General features: G+C 38.5%; 1 protein-coding gene across 3 annotated transcripts in view; it reads right to left on the minus strand.

Moving 5' to 3' along the window:
* The window catches only part of cdkal1 (CDK5 regulatory subunit associated protein 1-like 1), a 255,373-nt gene that overhangs the window by 94,508 nt on the left and 136,640 nt on the right, over positions 1-24,225 (minus strand). For all 3 annotated transcript variants that reach the window (XM_042224589.1, XM_042224590.1, XM_005934984.3), the window contains 2 exons: positions 19,589-19,755; positions 8,992-9,137 (listed from right to left, as the gene is read on the minus strand). In XM_042224589.1, coding sequence (XP_042080523.1) covers positions 8,992-9,137; positions 19,589-19,755 — 313 coding nt within the window. The remainder of the gene's footprint in view (positions 1-8,991; positions 9,138-19,588; positions 19,756-24,225) is intronic.

Here is a 24,225-nt window from a genome sequence, read left to right on the forward strand (position 1 = left end):
TTACATTCTCAACTCATTTATTGAGCTGTGAAGTCACTGAAGAGTTTCAGTGTTTTATTAAAAAGGAAAAGATCATATTGGAAGAGATAGAAAAGATTGATGTATTTTATAAGAATGAATACCGAAAGAAATTGTTGGTTGGCTGTTGGTTCTTGTCATAAGCCAGCACAAAAAGCCTTACAGAAGTTTTCTCGTATGTATGCAGGTGTCGTTTGTGTTATAAGATTAGCCAAGTTGTGTTTGTCTACAACTGTCAGATGAAGATCAGACCTGGAAATTCCAAAGAGCTCCCAAATCTTTCCTTGCAGCTGTCTGCTATATTAGTTTCACTTACATTACTGGTGTCGAATCCTGTTTAGACTGAAGGGCCGTCTGGTGTCTCTGAATCAACTGTTACACATAAGAGAAAATTACTTCTTATTTACTGAAGTGCCACATACAAGAGGCAGATTTGAACAAATAATTTTATGAATACATGATATGCATTTCACTCCCGTGATTCCGCCAGCCGGGCTTTTAAAAAAAATCCTCTTTGATTTCTAGATAGTACTAGGGTCATAAAAGCTCGTATCGTAGTCGTATGCTAAAAGGTTCAGTGACTGTCAGCTTGCTCTTTTTGTACATCTGTAAATTCAGCCTCATGCAGCCATGAGTATGGGTTGCATTTAAAGAAAAACAAAGTAAATGGGTTTTGGAGTTGGCTCTGTTATGGTAATGGTTCAGGTCAGTAAAGATTATAGTCACAGCAGCAGCATGTGAGGTGAATGCAGCTCATGTAAAAAATTAATCACATCTCAGGGAGTTAAATTAGTGAAGCAACGGAGTGAAGCGGGTCAGACCAAGCGCTTAAAAGGTGCTTAAATGGGACTGATAGGTTTCCATAGGTCACGTTGTAGGTCAAGGGTCGTTGAATCAGTCAGCTGCTGACCTATCCAAATCCTTATTCTTTTGGGAAATTCAAACGTAAAATTACACAAAATATCACCTTATTTTGAATATGTTGTGCTGTCGTTTTGCTCTTCTTTTGGCCACACAGCTTTGAAACAAATAAATAATATAGTTTACTTTAATGTGAACAATTCTGGCCATAAAGACATGCAAATTGGAAGAAGGACCTCTATGCCCTTATACTAAACGGGTTTTAAGGGGTCAGGAACACACAACCTCCAGGGAAACCAGCCTATCAACCTAGAAGGAAACCCCAGAAGGTGCCACTTGATGCACAGTTGTACTCAATCATTCATCACTGTTTGGTAGAGTGATATTTACGCCGTCCGCCTCTCTTTTCTCCTCAAACCAACTAGCCCTAAATTTCAGCATGATGTTTTTTATTTGCACACATAAATCTAATAACTAATCCTCTACTCACAGGGGCATAACCATTCTATTCCTGGCCCTTTCTTTGGTCCCAGTGGTTAAAGCACACTTAATCCTTAAGACTAGTTCAGGGAAAAAATCAACCAAATACTTTAACAAACTATAAAACAACTGTAGAAAATCCTCTGACCACATCCACTCATTCTGTAAAGGCTTAATTCCACCATAACAGGATTTACTCCATACAGCATTACATAAAGACTATACTGAGTTATGTGATTTTAATTGATGGAAGCAAAGAAAAAAAGAGCGGGGAAAAATAAGGTCCATACCAGAAAAGGAGAGCAAATTAACTATTTTAATGAAACAATCATTCCACTGATTGTTAGAATTATTCATGGAAGAACACAATTAAGTTAAAACCACCAAAAATTACCTCCAGTGTTATTCAAAGGAGAATACACGGAATGATTCTTTTCTCCGCAGATTTGGATAAATTTAGTGGAAGGTTGAACCATTTGTAGTGTAAGCTGGGCTGAATATTAAAGTTGGAATAGAGAATGTGCAGTGAAAGAACGGACAGGCTGCAAAAATACTGCAAAAGATTAATATTCAAAAACTGTGCTTTCACCCTGGAGGTCAACACTGTTCAGCTGTAGCTTCCACAGGAACTTAATGCATTGTGCAAACAGTAAGCACAGTGTGAACCAAATGGTCCATTATGACAGAATATTCTTAAAAGGTAATTGGTTTTATTTAGCAAAGGAATATTGCCTTTGCCATTTTCTTTGTCCAGTCATAACCTCTCATATAATGCTAACGCAGGATCAACAGAGGTTGCAGTTCCTCCTGCTTTTTAAAGACATTTCTAAATTTCATAGCCAGTTTTGAACTGTAATGATGAGCCTGGGTGCTGAATAATTAATTTCTGATCTTGACCGTTTCCATTTTCAGCCAAACTTATTGGGCTTTTGGAATCAATTTTGCTCACTTTAATGGCATCGACACAAAATCATTGCAAAACATTTTGCAGAAAACAAAACAAAATCAAAAAAATTTCCTTGAGAAAAACAATTCGACCCCAGGTATGCACCCTTCATTTCCTAATGGGGTTCGGGATCCTGAGCAGTAAACAGCGTCAAGGAGAAAGGTCTAACGTGTCATGTACGGATATGCGCGCGCGTGCGGGTTTTCAATGATAACAGAGGGCCGCAGGAGCGTGACCCCTCGTGACCTCTGCAGAGCTGCTGGCATTAAGCTGTTTGTAAGGAGAAATAACATTTGTCTCCTGCTGTGTGTGTCAGTCAGATAAGCCGTGACCTCAAACACACCTGGGCAAGACGCCTGTCTCCTTCTGTGAGGTGAACTTCACATGCTTCAACAAAGGACTGTTTGTGAGAATCTACATTAACAGCCTGACTCATGCATACACAAACACTCCCACAGAGCATGCGTGGAGCCTTCTTTTATGTGCTTTAGCACTTGAAAGAGAAATTCAGAGGAGAAAACTGTTACAAACAGACTTATTTATTTTATTTAAAACAAGAATTAATATAGTTTTGGCCTTTTTTTATGTGGGCTGACTTTATCAACAAAAATTAGCAGCAACTTTATTAATGGAGACAACCATTCAACCATTTTGGATGTATTTTGAAATGAAAAATTATCATCAATCATGATGTTTCCACTATATTTATTTATATAAGCTGCGTAAACTGTCCTTTTTCACTGAAAAGACCACTGACCACAAAAACAAGACAGAGGACGCTGATACCAGCTCTGCCTCATCATCAACTTGTTGCGTCCATGAACTGAAACATCACTACAGGAACTAACGCATGCCAAACACACACGCATACAAAAAACTTTCATATATTACACATGCCTACTCTTGCGCCTTCTTACTCTCTCTCTCCTTTTGCAGGAACACGAACACAGTGGGTGTGTTTTTGGCTTGTCTGAAGTCCTGGCCTCTCTCCCAGACCATGAACCGTATCTATGTTACTGCTGCAGCCAAACAGTTTAGACCACTGGATGTGTGCTGGTATCGATTTCACACAACAAACATCGCCCATTTGTGTCTGAATGTTTATGTACTGGTAGCCAGAAAACACCCGCGCACACAAACACACACACATAGCTTTGTCAGGGCCTCACACAAAAGACAGTTAATGGCCAGTATGTGGAGAGTAAATATGTGTGTGTTTGTGGGAAAGGTCTCTTTAGGTGTTCCTTGACAGTTTACCACAGTGGGGGGTTTTTTGTAGGGGGGACAGATTAGTGGCACTGTATTAGGATTTCTACTAAATGACACAAAACAACAACAGAAAAGAGAAAAGAAGAAGAAAAAGCCAGAGACAAGGCAAAAACTGTGGTATCTCCACAAAACGAGCCAAGGAGAAAGCAAAAACCTTGACGCAAAATATATTTATGCCTTAAATTAGAAAATGCAAAGCATTTACTATATCTTTTTTTTTTTAAATGACCTGAAAGAAAAATAAATGATCAATACACAACCAATTCCTAAAAAGAAACAGAATACAACTTGTAAATGTGACTTCTAAATCTCAAACCCAAATTTTATGCGAGGTTAAATTTACAAAAAAGTTTTTTGCAAAGTGTTAAAACTGATGGCAACAATGTCCCCCAAAGACATTGGGACAGGACCATGATTACCACGGTGCAGGACCCCCTCCTCTTTTAACACCATCTGCAAATGGGTGCTGGGGAGACCAGTTGCTGGACTTTTGGAAGAGTGATCTTGTCCCATTCTTGTCTGAAATGCAATTAAAGCTGCTCAACTGTTCTGGGTCTTTGTCGTATTTTTTGTCTCATGGTGTGCCGAATGTTTTCAGCTGATGAAAGCTCTTAAATGCAGGCAGGTAAGTTCAGCACCTGGACTCTTCTACCATGAAGCCATGCTGTTATAATAGGTGCCGCAAGCAGTTTTGCATTGTTTTGATGAAATATGCAAGACCTTCCTTGAAAAAGACACCATTTGGATGTATATCTTGCTCTAAAGCCTGTATAACCTGTAACTCTTCAGCATTGACGGTGCCATTCCTGATGTGCAAGCTGCAGATCCACAGGCATTAATGCAACCTCTAAGGCTGATAACAAGCTGGCTGGTCTCGCTTCTTTTGGCTGGTACAGTGAACTGGGATCACAGACAGTGATTTCCATGATGGGATCATGCCTGTTTTTAATTCATTGCTGGCTGAGGGTTAGAAGATCAAAAGCATCCTCGTACTGTACCTCGCACAGAGAGATTTCTCCTGATTCTCAAAATGTTTGATGATATTATTGACTGTAGCTGAAGAGATATTCAAAGTATTAACAGTTTTAAATGGAGTAACATTATTCTGAAATTGCTTGGAGAAGTATTTTGTTTTCCAGATTAGTGAATCTCTGCCTCTCTAAGGCGCTCTTTTTATACCCAATCATGTTGCTGACCTGCTGCCAACAAATGTGATTAGTTGTAAAACATTTTTAGTACCACTTACTTGTCCCAGTCTTTTAATGTCCCAGTCCCAATCTTTGACATTTTTTGCCTCCATAAAATACAATAAGCTAACATTTTCAGTAAAAAAGGAGAAGTTTAAAAATGTCTCAGTTTAAACTTTTGATGACATGTTTTGCATGTTCTATGAACAGGTAGGTTTATGACATTTAGCAATCACTGCATTCTGTTTACATTTACATTTTACACAGCATATCAACTATTTTTTGGAAATGGGGTGACATATTGGATATAAATAAAGTATCTAAAAGAACAGAGAAAAGGTGAATTTCAGACTAATGGGGCTCGTGTTTTATGTCAGCAGGGTATCCACAGAGGGCCAGAGGGAAAACAACGGGAATGTGGGAAAGACTGGATGAGAAAAGAGTGTAAATGGGAGATGTGGTCAGAGATAAAACAAGACCTGCAAGTGCGTTGTGAGTCACAATATCCAAAGAGATACAGTGACTCAGAAAGTATCACATGTACACAAAGACACAATAACATATGGACATGTGAGGAAGGGAAAAAAAAGCATGGGAGTGGTTCTGTGAAGCCCGTAAATGCACAGAGTGTTTAAAGGTACAGTTTAATTTCACAAGATTTGTTCTTGAAAAGTCACATTTTTGGGGGAATTTGACTTCTTTACACCAGGACAGTGGATTTTAAATCAAACCATCAAGATATGACAGACATTTCCAGTTCTGGCACTGTTTAGCAATTACAGCCCAAGTTTTCAAAAGTAATCCAGCAAACTAATATAATGTTAAAGATAATGATTGCTTTTAACACTTGGATGACAATAAATATGCAATCAGTGACCTTTAAAGTCTAGAACCCACTGTGAGGTTCTCTTTTGCAGCATTTGGCTGAATCTGAGCAGGAGTTCATCCTGCTACTTCCATCAGCAGTCACATCATCAAATAAACACTAGTGACCCGGTTCCCCTTGCAGACATTAGTGACCATGCCACAACATCGCCTCCACCATGACAGATAACGTGGTATGCTTCAGATGATCAAGTGTCTTCTTTGCTTCTCCATATTCTTATCTTCCCATCATTCTGGTAAAAGTGAACCTTGTGCGGTTTTCAGAACGGTGCCGGCTCTTTAAGAAGTTTTCTGGCAAAGTCTACTCTGGCCTTCCTGGTTTTCAGTGTGATCACAGATTAGAATCTGATTCTGTGTTTATATTTAAGAAGGCGTCTCTTGATTGAAGACTTTGATGAATACCTCCTCGGTACTGTTTTTGACTTGTTTAGTTGTTGTGAAGGACTTTTCTGAACCAAGGATATAATTATACTGTAGTTCACGTTGGTCATGTTCTGTGGTTTCTCAGGTCTTTCGGTGTTACTAAGCTGGTCAATCCATTCATTATTTTAAAAATTGGTCCAGATTTCTGATTTTGCAACTACTAAAGTTTCTCATTTTTTGAGGTTATCCAGTCAAACAATCTCCAGTCTTTCCGCCTTCTTCATCACCACATCTTGATAATTCAGAGAACCAGTGAACTAGTTCAATACTTGGAATCAGCTTCAGATCTTTTATCTGCCATTGTCATAGGACAATGAAGGAACAGGTTTTACTCAGGCATGTAACTGCTTGTCAGTACACTGTCCACATTTAAGCCTCTGGAAACAGGTGACTTTGTATCACATGAATATGCAGAAAGACTTCAAGCAATACCTTTCTTTGAACCTCTTGAATTAAAACTGAAAGTCTACTTCTACTTATTTACGTGGTTATTATGCGAGTCTTTATGTAATGCAGCATTGTACAAATATCTACAGGCCTCACTGTAGATGGTTGTGTGTGAGTGAATGCGTAAAATGAATCATCCAGATTTATTTTCTCAGCTGACTTTGGCTTATACATGACGCAGTTACTGCTGCAGTAAATGAAAATGATCAAATTATATCAAATTATAATGAAACAAGGTCTTCAACTTTACAAAAAAAGAATACAAGTAAAGAAATATATCTATATCTATATCTATATCTATATATATATATATATATATATATATATCTGAATATTATTGGAGTGAACACATGTCGATCCTGAGATTAGGCCTTACTTGTGCTTGCTTTTTCCTCCCTTCTCATCTTTGAAACTCTCACAATAACAAACTGGTATCATGTGTTGTATATTCATGTGTTTACATATTTCCTACATGCCAAACAACTCAGGCTAAAGAAAATGTAGGTTATGATGTGGTAAGAGCAATAACATGCCAGCGTATTAAAAATATGTTCTTTTTTGGTAAATCTCAAAGTAATAGCAAGCATTCTAGGGCATATCTAGAATACATACTGATTTTCCCATGAATCTCTTCATTATATATTATCATAGCACCAGTTTTATGTTTATTCACCCCTCTGACATGCGCTGCCATCAGTGCTCATGCTCAAACTCTATGACAGATTATCTTCCATATATTGAAAGATTAATTTTGCATCTTTCTGGCAATGTCAGAGGTCACATCTGTGCATTATGTGGTTATATTTAATCCATGTCAGAGATGTACACATTTCTCTTGAAATCTGTGTGAGGAGGTCACACTGTGTATTTGCTAAAGGAACATTTGCTTTAGTGCAAAGTATGCCAGGAATCTGGTCTCAACCATTCAAATGGTGCTGCAGCCAGTAAATTCTGAGTTGGAAATGCTTAACCTTTTAAAGCGATGTCGTTTCAAATGAGAGCTTACAGAAAGAGAGTCGTACAGTAAAGAAAAAGGAGATGAAGAAAAGAACAGATCAGTGCTGCTATTCGAATATGTACATTTTTCAGCTAAAAGAAAAGTATGGTTTGTAATAGCCTCACATTTATGAGCCATAGCAACAATAATCACATCTATTAATGGCATCAGTACACTGTTGGAGGCTGACATGCACACTGGGGTGTGTCCGTGTATACAGGTTCACGCCTGGATTTCTGCCCGCATTTTCAGAAACGCTTTATACTACGTTCTTTTTTTGTTTTTTTTTAAAAACCCCACTGCTGTGCTAAACTGCTGTGTGTGAACAGCAAGTGAAGAGTGCCAAACAGGCAGGAGATATTTTTTACATATTAGAACAATACATTAAAAACATACATAAATGGATCATATAGTGGAACACCAGGTCTAAGATAAATGAGTAAAGATCCAAGTGTTAATGGTGTTTTATTAGTGTTTAACTTAATGGTGTTCAGCAGATATCCATCCACTTATGTTAAACACCTAGGGCCTGCTCAATAAATTTGTAGTGTAAGTCAACGTGTGCATGTTACTTTATACTGGTTGTTGTTATCCATCCTCCACAATACTACTGAATTATAGAGGAAGGATAACATTCTCTGTTGCCTGGCAGAGATGTCATTGGCCAGTGGTGATGTCAAAGAGAGATAATAGCACATCTAGGCCTATGAAGCGAATCATCCAAACCTAAGAGACACTAAAGTGATGCGGTACTGCTTGGAAAATGTGCCTTAAATATTTCAGTAGGATAATTAAGGCAATATAAGGAATCTGAGCACAAAGACGGGCAGACAACAGTTTGCATAACCAAAAACAGTTCATCAACTCTCAGCTAAAAAGCAATGATCCATTTTAAATTGTATCTATACCTTAAAGGAAGTATAAGGAAGGAAGTGTAGAAAGAGAGCAGCATTGCTAGCCAAAAAGAAAGATGTTCTCCCAACACCTATGAGCTGTTCTGATAACTTACGACAGCGGTCCCCAACCTTTTTTGCGCCACAGATCGGTTTATGTCCAACAACACTTTCACGGACCAGCCTTTACGGTGACACGGATGAATACAACTTAATAAAACCAGTACCGGTACCCAAAACAAAATGGAGATTTATTCATAACACACAGAAAAAGACCCAGGGAAACAGAGTCAATGATAAAAAGGATGAAAAAATAACGCTAAAACCCCTGAAAACCATGAATTTCACACCCGAGCCTCAAGTCTCCCACCCCGGTACCGGTCCATGGCCCAGGGACCGCTGACTTACGACACACAGTTCCTGTTCAAGTATATAATGAGTAACAAGTGAGGAGGAGAGTGTGTGTATCCCTATGAAGGTGAAAGTTTTAATATGTCCCGAGTTTGTAGTTGTAGTCACATGCTTATATATGCATTTGCACTCATAGACATAATCAGTCAACTGGGAGTCCATATACTGCCTTACCTTTCTTTAAGGAAGTCTACCACTCGTTTGAAGTCGTCAATGCAATATTCTCTCTTCATATCCATCAGTACGCTATCAGAGGCTGACTGCACGGGAACGTGGAGGAAGGCATAGACGCGTGGATGATTCAAAATCTTGGCCATCTCCTAATGACACAAATGGGAAAACATTAAGGAGGTAACATTATTATAACATGCTGATTTTTGAATGTTTCATTTGTAAGTGTGACTCTATTAGTGATTGTGGATATGCTATAACACAGCAGTGGATTTCTAACAAGTTGGGATACACACAGAACAGGTCACCATTCTCTCACAGCACTAACAAAGAAAGCGAGCTCACGTCCACACCTCCGCATCGCCAATTAACCCATCATGCAGCTACACGAACATACAAACTTCACAGAACGTAATGTCCATTAATTATTGATTTCATGACACAGATCAACACCTTAAAAACTAAAACGTGCAAAAGGAGAAAAACAGGAAATGTGAAGGCTCACTGAAGCTTCTGGTGAATGATAGCCGCTGGCTTTGAATAAAATAAAAGTGCCATTAACATTCCTGTCTCTTCCTGCACTCTTTTCACTCCTGCACTCCTTTCAGAGCTTCTACAATACACAGCTTACATCCTATATTTATTTATTTTTTTTGTATTTTTCCTTTTCATATCGGAAATTTAAAGTCCTAAGAGTCAAGGTTGCTCCAGTAGGGCTTCTTTATGTCTGGAAAGTCAAGAGCTTTTACTGAAGAATGCAGGTCCTATTTTCAGATCAAAGCAGATTCAGAAGATTCTTCATTTGATTTTATTTCAATAAAAACCCTCTATCCGACAAATCAAAAGAATATTTCAGCCAATACACAAGGCTAAGTCCACAATCTTATATGAGAAATGGTGGGGAAAACAATTTAATTGGGGGGAAAACACCCAAAAGAGTACTTTGGGTGTCAAATAATTTTGCTAAGCTAAATTAAAACCATTGTTTCTGTGCACAAACATGTATTTACAAAAAAATCAATGCTTTTACAGGAATTTGAAAAACTGAATTCACCAGGAGCAACACTCAAGTATAACATGCACCCCAACTCTAATACTTTTAAGAACACTGCAGTTAAATGCACTACAGTAATTAGGGGACTTTGCAAGGTTTTTTTTCTTCTTTTCTTCTCACTTTTAATTTCCTCAGTAATAGAACTGGAGAGAACACAGATGTCAGATTTTTCTGATGGACATAATCAGGATGCTATCATCACCATGCTAATCACCATAAGAAGGCGAAAAAGAAAAGGAGAGGGGAGGAAGAAATGATTTAATGATTTCCTACAAGAACGTACTGATTGCAGTCCGTCTTCTCAATTAAGATCTATTGTAGAATGTGCTCGCCTTCTTACGCAGACATTAAAGCATATGTGTGCATGAACACACACGGGCACAGCTCAGTATCAGCGCCACGGGGGGTTGACCGCTGCAAGCTCCAAATTAGAAAGAATTAATTTGGTTGGAAAATGGAGCTTGATTGGTGACAGAAATCAGGCTACTGCATGTATCTGTAAGTGGGTGAGTTAGTGTGTAAAAGAAAAACCATGAAAAAGAACATGTATTTATGTGTTTTTAAATGTATTATGAACCAGAGTAAATAGCAGAGTGATGGATTCATAGTGCCTCTATTTCTAAGTGTAGATGCTTTATTGTGTATACTTCAAATTTCTGCTGTGAAGCTATTTTAGAGTCCACAACCGTCAATGGCACCAGAAGAAAGAAGCAAAAACTACATGCAAAGCCTAAAAAAAAGGGATATTCCACATAAAATGTGATGAATTAATTTTGTACTACAATAATAAAATATACTTCAAATGGTAAGGTTCTGTTGTTGTAATACATTTTAAATACTAATGTAGACGTACTACTATTGCAACAATGTATCTACATGGAAAACGTGGGCCTTTCTAAAGTGTAACCTTTGACCTCTGACTGTCTCTTCTATTATTAAGTTACAATCCTCTAATGTGGTTTTCCTGGCAAGTAGAAGTGACCTATAAGATCTAATGATGGCTAGCAGGGAGAGGGTATTTATTAATGCACACTTGTGTGCTTTGAAGAAATATATGTGTAGTAATGAGTTTCTTTTGAATCAGAATAAAAAAAACTTTAATAACCACTAAGGAAATTAGCAATTATTAAAGGGTTATAGCTGCTCCAAGACAATAAAGGTAACAGACTGAACTAATTAAATAATACAATATATTACAAAGTTTGCAAAATATATACAAATAACTCTAACCTGTAAAACCTTGTCATTTGTTATTTTACTGTAGAGCATGTGTAAAAGGGTGTAGCTACTGCAGTGTGTACTGTGCATTAGATGGAGGAGCTGTAAAGGGAGATGATGAGATGAAAAGTCGCACTACATTCAGTCTTCATGTCTACTATCTATCCCGGAGCTTCCCCTAAATTAACAGTATTGCCAATTACCAAAATCACTATTTATATCTCTGTAATGATTAGTTCACCAGTATGTAAAACAGTTTAATCAAAATTATATGTTTTAATGTTGAAATATAATTATTGTTTCTATGCACGAATTTTCAAATTTGCTGTTCTACAAAAAGTAGTTGGAAAAAAATGTTAAGAACATGATTATTTTTGGATTAAGATGCCAAATTATTCTTATTTAATTGCATTCCTGAACAGGAAAAAAGTTGTTTTAGTGGCTGAACGTTATGCTTGATTAATTTCTGACTTTTCAGAGGAATCTAGGATGTCGGCTGAAATGCGGGTATGAAAATGTGAATTTGGCTCGTTTACTCACAATATCATTTTTGTTAAAACGGGCAGATATTGACTCAAAAAAATTGTGGTGTCGTGTTTTTATGACAGCTAGTTAAGTACATTTGTTAAGAGTATGTGTATATGTATGTAGCTGGGTGTCAACACAGTTTCAGGAGACTTCCCTCACATGGATCATTTATCATGCACTTGACTGTATTAATAGAGATCTGCAAATGATGTTGCAAATCCCAGAAGACTTGAGGATCTTTAATATTTCACAGCTACCAATACTAAATGTCAAAGTGTAAATGATGCTGTGTAAAAAATGGTTTTTAAAAAACAATATGATATTCAATAACTACGTGCTGCCTTGATATTGATCATCTTTAGAGTTGTGATAGTTTTCAGATCAAAGCAAAGCTTTGTTTTCTTTATGCAGGAATATTGCAGTTCAAGTCTGTACTGAAGTTTTTATACCTCACTCCCTGTAGAAGTGACACAGTCCTAATTTGCATGTTGGCTTCATTTGTTGACACACCATTTCAACGTGGCTTTAATTGCTTCTACCATGGCGATGATGTTGTCTTCCAAAAGGTTCGCTTTTCTCTTAATATTCCCCGACTACACCCTCATTTATCCTGGTGTCATGTGAGGGTAAAAAGGATGTGCCATTAAGTTTAGTCTAAGATTTATCAATCACATATGCTCAAGTTACAATCTGGGATCCTTCAAATGTGCCCAAGCAAGGTTTTATGATCAGTCAACTGTAAACTTTTTTGTGTATTTATATATTTATAAATCAGCCTTGACCAATACCGTTTTTGTTCTTTAACCCAACAGGTCTTCATCTGCAAAAAACAAAACAAAACAGTCTTTTCATCTCTGGTTGATCAGCGCAAATAGACACACGAACACAGAAAAGATTGAGTTAAGCGAATTAGCTCAAAGGATCTGATATCGCCCCCCTCAAATCAGATATCACTTAAAAGAAAAGAAAAGAAAACATATGTGGGGGGAGAGGTGATGAAAGTCGATTTAGCTCCAAGCAGCCTCAGCACGTGACTACAGACGTTTCACAACAATTTCCCAGAAAATATGCTTACCCTAAACTTTGTGCTTTTCCGTTTCTTTTGTTTGTGTATCTTTTTCCTCATCCTTTTCATCATTCACTCTCCCTTCTTTTTTGTGTTTGGCGCTTAAAACACGTGATAGTCATGTTTTGAATACTGCGGGTTTCAAAAATGAATCTTTCTTACTTTCTCTCTAAGCAGGCTGCTGAAAGTCAGGGTCAACTTTGTTTGAATCAAGTCATCTCTGTATAGCTTGTGACTGCAAATATGTTATTAATCAAGCACATCGCACAAAAATGAAATAAATTCTAAACTCTGCAACCCAAAAGAAATCGACCTTAACTTTCCAAGTGAAATTCGGTTGAATTTAAACATTTGAGAAAAACATACATGGTCAAACGGGCCAAAGGGGATCAGTTCAATGTAATTCGGTCTCCTCGGGGCAGCGGGATGTTGTATGCGTTATTCATTGCACAGCTTAGGGGAGACACAAAGAGTCAGATGTGTTTAACCGTGAGTGTTTTTTAGGGAGCACTAACTGAACGCGTCCTACACATATTCAAAAATGAGAGCGTACTTATTCACTAATAGCAAGTGCTGTTTGTTATAATAGCAACATTACGTTTGACACTTCGGAAAATAACAATAACACTTTAAGACTCACTCAAACACAGTTCAAACTACACAAAAAGGTGATGAGAAAAAATTCTCAATGTTGTTGTTCAGAAATAAAGAAGCACCGACTCACAAGCATAAAGCCAGAAGAAAAATGAAAAATGGCCAATGAAGAGACAAAATCTTCTACAGTTATTTTTGCAGCAAAAAGGTTCAAGTAATAAATGTGAAAAAATACATGCTTTACTTGTTATTTGTGCCGTCTTATCATTTGAAATTGGACAGAATCCTTTAAAACTCAAAGCTTTGAAAGATGAAATCAATTCATACATTCAGATTACCTGAACCTCTAAAAATACATATCTTTTAATATCATGTGTCACCCAGTGAAGTCTGTAGAGAAATCTATTCCCAGGACAAGTCAGTATTTGTGTGTACATGACCAAGCACAACCACACTTCAGAAAGTGAAATCCCTCTGGTATTATACATTTTAAACACTTCAAGCTGTGCTTGATTTTCCTTGGCATCTATACCAAGCTTGCTGCACACCTCTTAGAATGAAATGCATTGCACGGTTAAAGGTGAATTGGGTGTATGTGTAGAATTTGTCATGTGCAAGTGTTTTCTGTGACTGTGACAAACTTTGTTTTTAAGGGGACATGCACAACAAGTCACTCAAAAATACAACTAAACTACAGTCTAAAGGCGCAACAGAGGCACATCCGAATAGCTTTGCTGTGAGCTTTCATTTGGTTTAGTTCCTCACACAAAATGCTACATTAGGCCTCTAATGTGAAGAGGCTCCCAAAGGCTTCATTAAAATGAAAATGGATTGAGAGGGTGTTTCTATACAGCTGCCCTTGAGCCCGGGCAAGAGACGGTTGTGGCTATGTTTCTGTGAACGGGTGTCTAGTGTATAATCATTAGTGTATGTATGGGACAGACCTTTTGCTGTGTTACAGCTATTTGGTAGTTTATCAGGGCACACAGGGAAATGCTTCTGATAAGTGATAAAAGTGGGAGGGAAAAAAATAAAAATAAAAAGCAACCAAATAAAATGAAATATGAACTAAAATTACCATATTTTTCAGACCATAAGGCGCACCCGGATTATAAGGGGCGATCGTGGCTCACGGTTTGGGAGTTCGTCTTGTAATCGGAAGGTTGCCGGTTCGAGCCCCGGCTCGGACAGTCTCGGTCGTTGTGTCCTTGGGCAAGACACTTCACCTGTCGCCTACTGGTGATGGCCAGAGGGGCCGATGGCGCGATATGGCAGCCTCGCTTCTGTCAGTCTGCCCCAGGGCAGCTGTGGCTACAACTGTAGCTGCCTCCACCAGTGTGTGAATGTGAGAGTGAATGAATAGTGGAATTGTAAAGCGCTTTGAGGGTCTCGAAAAGCGCTATATAAATGCAATCCATTATTATTATTAAGCGAAACAAAACAGCAGATAAGTCAAACTTTACTCAACTCATTCTTCTTGCTTCCTCCACTTCGTACCATTGATCATTAATGTTGATTCTCTCGCAGCTGCTCTGTTCCCATGTTGTTGCAGTATATTATATGACTAACCTCTGATTGTGGATGGATTATCTCAGTTGTTCTCCTGACTGAAGTTTGGTCTGTTTACAGCAGCCTGTCACGTTAACTTCTATCGGAAAAAACTTACATCGTCTAGACTTTACTGATGTTTTTGTTATGCTAACATAGCTGTGTCGCTAGCGATCACATAGCACATCTACTACCGTAACTCGACAAGTCCATAGCGGTGCAATTTGGAAAGATTAAAGGATTTTAGTGATCCTTAAGTATGGACAAACGGTAAGGTTGAAAGAGGAGTGAAAGAAGCCATTTAGTCCACTGTGAGCGACCATCTTTGAACAGAGGCGGTGGTTTACGACACCAACTCTCTGCCATCTATAATCCAGTTTTGAGATCCCTCCCCAGACGCCTTAACGCCCACTCACATCCTGGGCCATCTGACCTCAGGAAATCACATGATAGGGTGGGGCCAGGTTTCACAATGAGCTCACCCGAAACCCTGGCTGATTGTGACCCACACCCGTTTCACACCTTGGCTCATGTGATTAGGTAGAGGATCATCATCAACTTGATGATGAAAACTCACTGGCATCACTAAGGGAGCAAATTTCACTGGTTGACTACCTACACGGAGATTTTATTTTCACACCTCATTTGCCATTTCTAGTATAGATTATTATAAATCGCCCACACATAAAGGCTCACAGAAACACATCCACACTTATCTGCACCACACACACACACACACACACACACACACACACACACAGTGGTCAGATGTGGCTGTACTGTGGACAGACACAGATTCAGATGGGTACATGGCAGAGAGGTAGACAGAACGAATTTTAAGTCAAGTCACTATATAACTGAAGGGGGGGGGGGGGGGGGGGAAATGAGGAGAGAGAAAAACAAAAAGTGGCACTGTAGAGATATTTTTACGTGAAGCTACTCAAAAACGAAGCACTGATAGCACAATGCAATCAACTAAAATGTCAGGGAGAAGTGGCCCGTGAGAGCAGATTGGGCCTTTAACTGCTCCAATCAGCAAATGGTTCTACTGGCCTGTCTACATCTGTCAAGAAAAACAGGCTGCACATAGGAAGAAATTGTGTGCTCTTGTGTGACAAAAGGAGACAGTGCAGACGCGTTGATCTGTGAGTATTTGTGAGAGAGGGTGATCTTTAAAGGGGTAGTGGAGAAGTTACTTGGCCTTTTCAGCTTCAATCACAGGGATTCGGTATGATGCCATTATATAAGTGCTAGCGTTCTTCAAAAGAAGAGACAGCAGGACATCATTCAGCCTTTAAGATGAACAATAAAAATACTCTGGAGACTCGGCCTTCTTCATCGCCACGCCACTGACGTGATTACCATCATCACGACTTCAATTGGAGAAAATAGACAAAAGAGGTTATGGACGAGTAATTAGGAGAAGAAAAAACTAAAAGCAAAAGGTGAAGGGAAAAAGATTAAAAGCGTCAAAAGGAGAAAATGAAGAGCTATACTGAAAAAGAAGGAGCTGCAAGAGGAAGCAAAGAAAGAAGGAAAAACTTTGAGGAAGGAAGCTCGCAAAGACTTTCAAAAGACTTTTTTCTTAATGACTGTCAGTACGCCCTTATTTATGAGTAGGACTGCAAAAAAGGGAAAAAAGGACAGTGTGGAAAGGGTAGCAGACAAGAGGGGGGAAAATATGGATACGAAAGGGTACATAGGGAACAAGAGCAACATAAGACAATGATAAGTTAAAGAAGACCCTCTTTCCTTATGTAGGTTAATTGGGTGAGGAATTAAAAAAGCAAAAAATATATAATTCAATCCAACACATGGACATTAACAATAAAAAGGGCTGCTAGCATATGAAATTATTCTTAATACACACACACACACACACACACACACACACACACCAAGTGACTGTGTCTTCCAAGTGTGTTTCTAATTATCAGTTAATTGTTATTCCCTATCATTAGGAGGGTGGGTTTTTAATTGTAATGTAGCCAAGCAGAAAGCCTACCTATACATGTGGGGGACAATTAGCCACCTCCATTAACCCCTGGTTAATTACAACCTCTATAGCTGCTTCCCACAGCACTTTTCCCACTGCTTTTTACCCCTCGTCTCTATCCCCAGGCCTTCATCCCCTTACTTTTTTACATTTCTGCCCTCATTTCATTAATCAGTGATCCCAATCATCTTTGATTGTTTGATTCAAAGTATCTGTTATGAATTTATTTTTTAAAGAAAAAAGGAAGAAGAAAAAAAAAGTTCTGTCATTTGCTTTTTCAAGGTTACCATTACCCAGTTCATCCTCTGTTTCATCCACTGACATGTTTCTCCTCTCCTTTTTCAAACCAACTGTTTTTAATCAGGGCTGAAATTATGAATGCAAACAGGCAACCAGAGCAAGAATAATAGGACTGAAAAATAAGCCAGGAATTAAATCTATCAAGGTCAGCAATCACGTTTAATATAACATTAAAATATTAACTAGAATTTGTACAAAAGGTCCCACTTCCTTGAGTTTTATCCCTGTCATTGAAGCAAAAGTTCACGTGTGATTTTATTCCCAGCAGAACATTGCTTAATAAGAATTGTGACATTGTGTAGGAAGTGTTCAAACACCTCAGTTTTAAGGAAAGAGAGGTTTTCCGATCATTAACTCATTGTCCCAGGACAGGATTTTAAGAGTGCAGTACATTACCTTCTATCATGTTTTACAGATAATTTGTACAAAAATCACAATGTGACCAAAACAGAACAAACCAAGAAAAACAAGGAAGTTGCTTTTCAATCTAAGTGGCTGAAAAGTAACTTCCTTTGAGATAAAGTAATCAATAAATAAAGATTAAAAGACTCAAGTCGCAAAAGAGCTGTCAAAAGCAGGCCACAGAGGATGAGCGGTGTATCTATAGCACTTCTCAGGAGCCTTAACACGGGCAAACACTTACGGTGGGTTAAGATAGACCTGCAACGTACAGTAGATGAACAGATGAACAGGAAGGAAGATGCAAAATATCAATTTATCAAACACATACTGACAATGATGTCTCAAGTCACACCTACTATATTGGATCAACACCATGGTAGGCGATGAAGTGAACTAGCACAGCACAAGCATGACACTCATCGTCGCAACACGATGCTCACCATTATGCTATCTGTGCTTATTATATCAATATTTTGATGGCTGTAAGGTAGGTTTAGATTAGACTAAAAGCAAACGATGTCACACCCTTTCTTGCACTACTTTATAGCAGGTTTGCACAGACCATCAGTTTTCTTGGTGTTTCATCACATACTCAGTCCAAATGTATCCAGTTTTTATATTCTTCTCATTACCAACAATGCAAGATTTAGGTTTAACAAAATATTCCCAGAAAATCTTGACACCACCAGCTGCCATATAGCAGTGAAAAAGTCAGACTGAATAACAGCTCGCTCCCCTAGCTGAGACTTTCTTAATGACCTGAATGCAGGACCTCGGGGTAAAAATGCACCACGCTTTACCTTCTCTCACAAAATTGAAACAGGGAGCTGATAACGGTTGTTAAACGCACTCATCTGGCAAATTATAACTTCAACCCTTTTCCATTATTGGTTTATTTTCAGAGTGATGGCACAGTGATGATCTGTCAATGGTGATCTGTCAATGTCAAAAGGCAACTTGCTCTTTTTCACATTTCTCTGGCAATGACTGATAAAAAAGAGCAGACTACAAATCCCCACAGCAGCAAAATTTACAGGAATACCAAATGAAGTAGAGAAAGTCTTAATTGATGGCAAAACCCTGATGTAAATTTACAAGTCTAACTTTAATTAACCAATTAATAATCTAATTAACTATTTCACAGACTCCTGAAGTTTGCTAGAGAGTGAATAATAATGAAATAATTGAAAAGAAAATGAACTGGTTGCAACAAACAATGGACCAGGAAACAACATGTTGGCATGTGTCATCTATCCAGATAATCTGGACAATGGAAGGACTTTTTTTTAAAAACACACATTGCAATCCTTTGCACTCAATACATGAATATGTTATTTAAAAAGAGGCACGACTGTCAGTTCATGAAAACCGATAGAATAAAATAATGTGTTGTGTCTCCAACACAAGTTAGTTGTTTTAAAAAAAAGGGGGTAAGGCAGAAAAAGATTTAAATGGCAGAAAATTCATGTCTCACAGACATGCAAATACACAAAGAAGTCAGGGCTAGAGATCGAGAGAGAAAATAGAGAGGGGTAACAATGCCCATTGTTCCATTAGAAAAGACAATAATGATTGATAAAATGAGGTTACTAAAGAGGACACAATGGTCCTTAATTGACTCATTAGGGAAAGAAGAGAATGAACTAATCAGCAGAGAATGAGTGCTGCAGCTAAACTGCTTGGTAAGCAAAACAGAAAGGCTTTTACTTTATTAAATCTAGGCAAAGCAATATTGTTTGTTCACAGAAAGAGCCCGTCAGGAGAAAAACAAAGCAGGTAAAAAGGAAGTGTGTGGAGTGTCTCTGTGTTTTACTTTTATTAATACCGCTGCATTATTATATTTGATAGGACTCGTGGGTGAAATTGGGGAGGTGCTTGTGTGTACTGCGCATACCTCTAGGTGTTCCAGGATATATGGTGGATTCGTCATCCCCAGCCTTAGCATGGCACCTTCGGGAATCTCCTCCACCAGTCTCCACAGCAGCGTGGGCAGGTCTGTCCCTATGTCTCTACCGTAAGCACCGGTGTCCTCACTGGTCAACCAGATCTCGCACACTCCCTCTACAAAGGCACACACATATAAACATGCTCATTAACCATAGTAAATTCATTAATTCATATGAAGTAACAGCCACCAATAACCACCATCAATAATCAAAGCAGGCTGCGTATTAGTTCCCAAGTGGGAACAGTTTACAGTGACTGTGGGTACTGTTGTACTTAAGGGAATCTCATGTTAACATTTCACTAATTTGATTAAAAATAACCTTACCTACTGAAGGTAATGAATGAAAAACATGTAGGCTGAAACCTGAGGGAGATATTTGACTGTTAAATTAACTGAATCAAGCATTCCACTTTAGAGTTAATGTTTAGCTTGTGTGTGCGTGTGTTAAAATATCTTTTTCCTGTTTAACGACTTAGTTAAAATTCTCCATGCTGCTTGTGCTAGGAGGACATCGCTCTCCTCCACCACGTATTATCCAAAGTTGATTTTAGCGCTACATATTTGAAACTTTCAAAACTTTGGCTAATTTGAGGTCAGAAGTTTGCTGATAGCATTCTGCAAACTGCTTCGCGGTCCTATTTTTGACATCCATACAGCCCGTTATGGCTGTCTGCTTAAAATAAGTCCAATTAACAATTACCGTCTGTGCTCCTGACTAATGAGTAACACCTGAAAAAGCTTTAAAATGCCCTTCGTAAAACTCTCTTCTGCTCTCGTAGCTATAATTCTCTGCGGGAGTCTCCTCACATCACATTATTTTCTTCTTCTTTAAGCAACTGTCAGAATAAACGTAAAAGTTGGTTTTTACTCTGTTTTACTTCCTTCTTCATCTGTTATTAGAAATACTAATGTAAATAGTTATGACAGCCAAGCTCAAGCTCCAAAGGTTCCATGTCATTATCTCACCTTCTCTCAGGTATCATTATTTCACTGCCACTCTGAAGCTTTTGTTGTCATTGCTTATATATGCCAGGTCTTTGATAGAAACCCCATTTATGACAGTCACTGACAAGTATTAAAAATACCAGTGTTGTAAACATGGATTGCAGGAATGTGAAGGTCAAATTCAGCAAGAGGGGGTGATCAACTGGCTTCATGCTAAATTAGAGCAACGCTCAGCGCTAGAGCTTAATGAGCTAAGTGTCATTTGACTGCAGGTCCGGAAATGGCTGAGTGTCTGTTTAAGCTATGTGTTAAGACATATTATATCACACAGGCACACATAAACACATTTGCACTTGCAGGGGGACAAGTATTAGGTACACACACGCAAATGCACACAACCATCATTATCATTAGCTGTGCAGAGACAGACAGAAAGATGCATGTGGTCATACCGTTTGGCTAATTGGACAGTGTGTGTATGTGTGTGTGTGTATAGAGGTGAGCATGGGCCAGATAGATTAAAAATGATGACGGTGTAATTGTCTCGAGTCGAATTAAAGCATTTCCAGAGCTCATCGTCGACATTAAGAAGCACTAATGATTTCTGTCGCCAGCCGCGTCTAAAATCGCAATCAAATGCATCCATCAATCACACATGCTTAAATCATATCAGGCCAGCATGCACACTGTATAAGAATATATCAAGATAGCTTCAGTGTGCAATTAATCCGATGCATATTTCACCTTCGGACAATATTTAATAATAACCTAGTTCATTAAACTCCCTATCATTATTTAATTCATTCAATTTATTATGCTTAGAAAGTACGTTTTTAAGCAACGTGTCTCCTCACAGGCATAAGACCTTCCTGTCTGCTGCTGGCCACCAGACATCTTCAAACCACCCCAGAGGTTGAGCATATCTCATATAGACGTGTTATCTTCTAATATTAATTTGTAATGGTGTTTATTTACTGCAGTATTTACTGTATTTATTTAATTTGTCACATTCCCATCTTTTAAAGGTAAAGAAAAGCATTGACAGCAATTCCATGGACAGCTCAAATCAGCTTGTTTGGGCTCAGTAATACCAATGTCACTACCAAGTCAAGGACCTTGACTGCATCATCTACATACCAGTAATGACCCAAACCAGCACAATAACAGTGTCCTTTTCAGCTTAACTGTTGCAGAAAGACACTGACCAAATGATGGCCTCATTCACAGCCAAACGTACTTTGAAATGACCTCTGAGCTAAATTGCTTCCTTCCAAAACAACATTCTTGTGATTCCAGTCCAATAATGCTGTACAAATAGTAAGCATATATATTGTTTGCTGTGAAATATTTCGGAATCCCCTGTTAATTATGTTTTGAGCAGGGTGATGCTTTGCAAAAGTCTCTTATGTTTACTCAAGGCCACAGCCATGCACAGATCTCCAGCTCAACTCAATAACCTACCCAGTAATTTGCCCTTTTGGCTTGCTTCTCGGTTCTTTTGTGTCAGGTGTGCCAACGGTGTTATTGTTGGCCAAATACAGAGAGGAGGCAGCTATTAGGAAATGCCTGCCCTTCTGTATCTGGTCTTATACAAGCTGCACATCTGCTTCCTCTGCTTTTGTTTACGTGTAGTGACGAGAGGTCACAGTGGTGAAGGGCTGACAATTGTCTCCTGTCAAGATGGTGCAAAAAAGTCACGATGTCTGTCAGGAGACATTTGTGAACCTAATAGCGCATTAGCCATTGCTTTTCATAATGTACTTGAAAATAATTTATATACAGTACGCCTAATTGCCATCATTATATTATCTGGCTGCGAGTGGTTTTACTTCAATAAATACTTTCTGGTAAGTAGAAAGTATGTACACTGCTGAATGGTTTAGGAAATACTGTTCTGAGCACATTTTGGCCTCTGATACCATTGAGAAATATGAATATTGATCATGTACTATCATTGTTTTATTTTATTTTTTTTTAATATGGGAAGATGAATCCCATGCAACAAAGTCAGGAGGGACAAATTTCCACTGTGCTTTGGCCTGTGCGTGTTGACATTACACATTAACATTTGACCCAAGTCCTTTTTCCAACCACTTTATGATGTAGTTTGATGTCAGAGCAGTTCCAAACACGGGTGGGTTTTCCTAAACGCTATTAACATTCACTTCATCCTGACAAAGCATAGCACAGACAGGGGAGTGAAAAAGCATGTCAGGATTTTAAAAAGTCCTGATATGCAAAACAAAATCAAACAAAGGTAAAACAAAACACTCAGTGAGATAGATCTGCACTTATGACCGCATTCCCAAACCTACAAGCTGAGAGAGAAAGCTTGACCACAGAGGAAACAGTTGCACGCATGTCCAAGTTCCATTCGTCTTTGTCCAAGAACAACACCATCAGTGCGCCTGAATAAACCATACAAAGCCATCATCACACCCGGTCTCGGTCAAATACTTGTTTGCTGTGTCTGGGTTTGCTTTTATGGACAAGTTTTCATTTTAGACTAAATGTAATGAGGACATTTCTATACTTGCAATTATATTTTGGCTCTTATCCTCACAATATGAAAGGTGCTTCCTAGACACAGATTCTTCCCCATTAATCTGACAGCACCTCATAGTGTCAGCTGTATGCCTGAATGCAGCACTTGTTCAACTTTTTCATTAAAGTCAAAATGGACATCTTGCAATGGTACGGTGCTACGGTCTAGGACCGTACCATGTTGCATCTTTCAACATGGTACGGTCTGCAGGCACTCTGTAACAAGTATTTGCCCCCTTCCTAATTTCCTAGTGTTATTTCTCACACTTACGTGTTTCAGATCATCAAAAAAATGTTAATATCAGACAAAAATAACCAAAGTAAATAGAAAACGCAGTTTTTAAATGATGATTTCATTGATTAAGGGGGAACAGTTATCCAAACCGCACTGGTCCTGTGTGAAAAAGTAATTGCCCCTCTTGTTAAATCATGAATTAACTAATTTTTTGGGAAAGTTGAGCTCAGTTTCACTAAACACACTCAGGCCTAATTACTGGCAGACCTGATGAATCAAGAAATCACTTAAATAGAACCTGTCCGACAAAGTGAAGCAGGCTAAATGATCCCAAAAAGTAACAAAGTCACTGAAATATCAGTCTGGAAAGGTTAAAGCAATTTCTATTTATTTTCTTTGGGACTCCAGTGAACCACAGTGAGATTCATTATACAAAAATGGAGAAAACTTGGAACAGTAGCGAAGATTCCCACGAGTGACCGGCTGACAAAAATTACTCAAAGAGCATATTGATGAGTCGTCCAGGAGGTCAAAAAAGAACCAAGAACAACTTTAAAGAACCACAGGCTTCACATGTCTCAGTTAAGGTCAGAGTTCATGATTCAACAATGAGAAAGAGACTGGGCAAAAATGGCATCCATGTTTCAAGGAGAAAACCACTGCTGTCCAAAAGGAACACAAAGGCTCGTCTCATATTTGCTAGAAAAACATCTTGATGATCCCCCCTAAGATATCTGGAAATATATTCTGTGCCTGACGAGACAAAACTTTTTGGTTTGAGTGGCGTTACATTTGGCATGAAAGTAACACAGAAATGGAACATCATACCAACAGTAAAATGGTGGTGGTAGTGTGGTGG

The sequence above is a fragment of the Haplochromis burtoni genome, unplaced genomic scaffold (genome assembly GCF_018398535.1).
Source record: "Haplochromis burtoni strain Fernald_Lab_line unplaced genomic scaffold, NCSU_Asbu1 Contig_142, whole genome shotgun sequence".
NCBI classification, from domain to species: Eukaryota; Metazoa; Chordata; class Actinopteri; order Cichliformes; family Cichlidae; genus Haplochromis; species Haplochromis burtoni.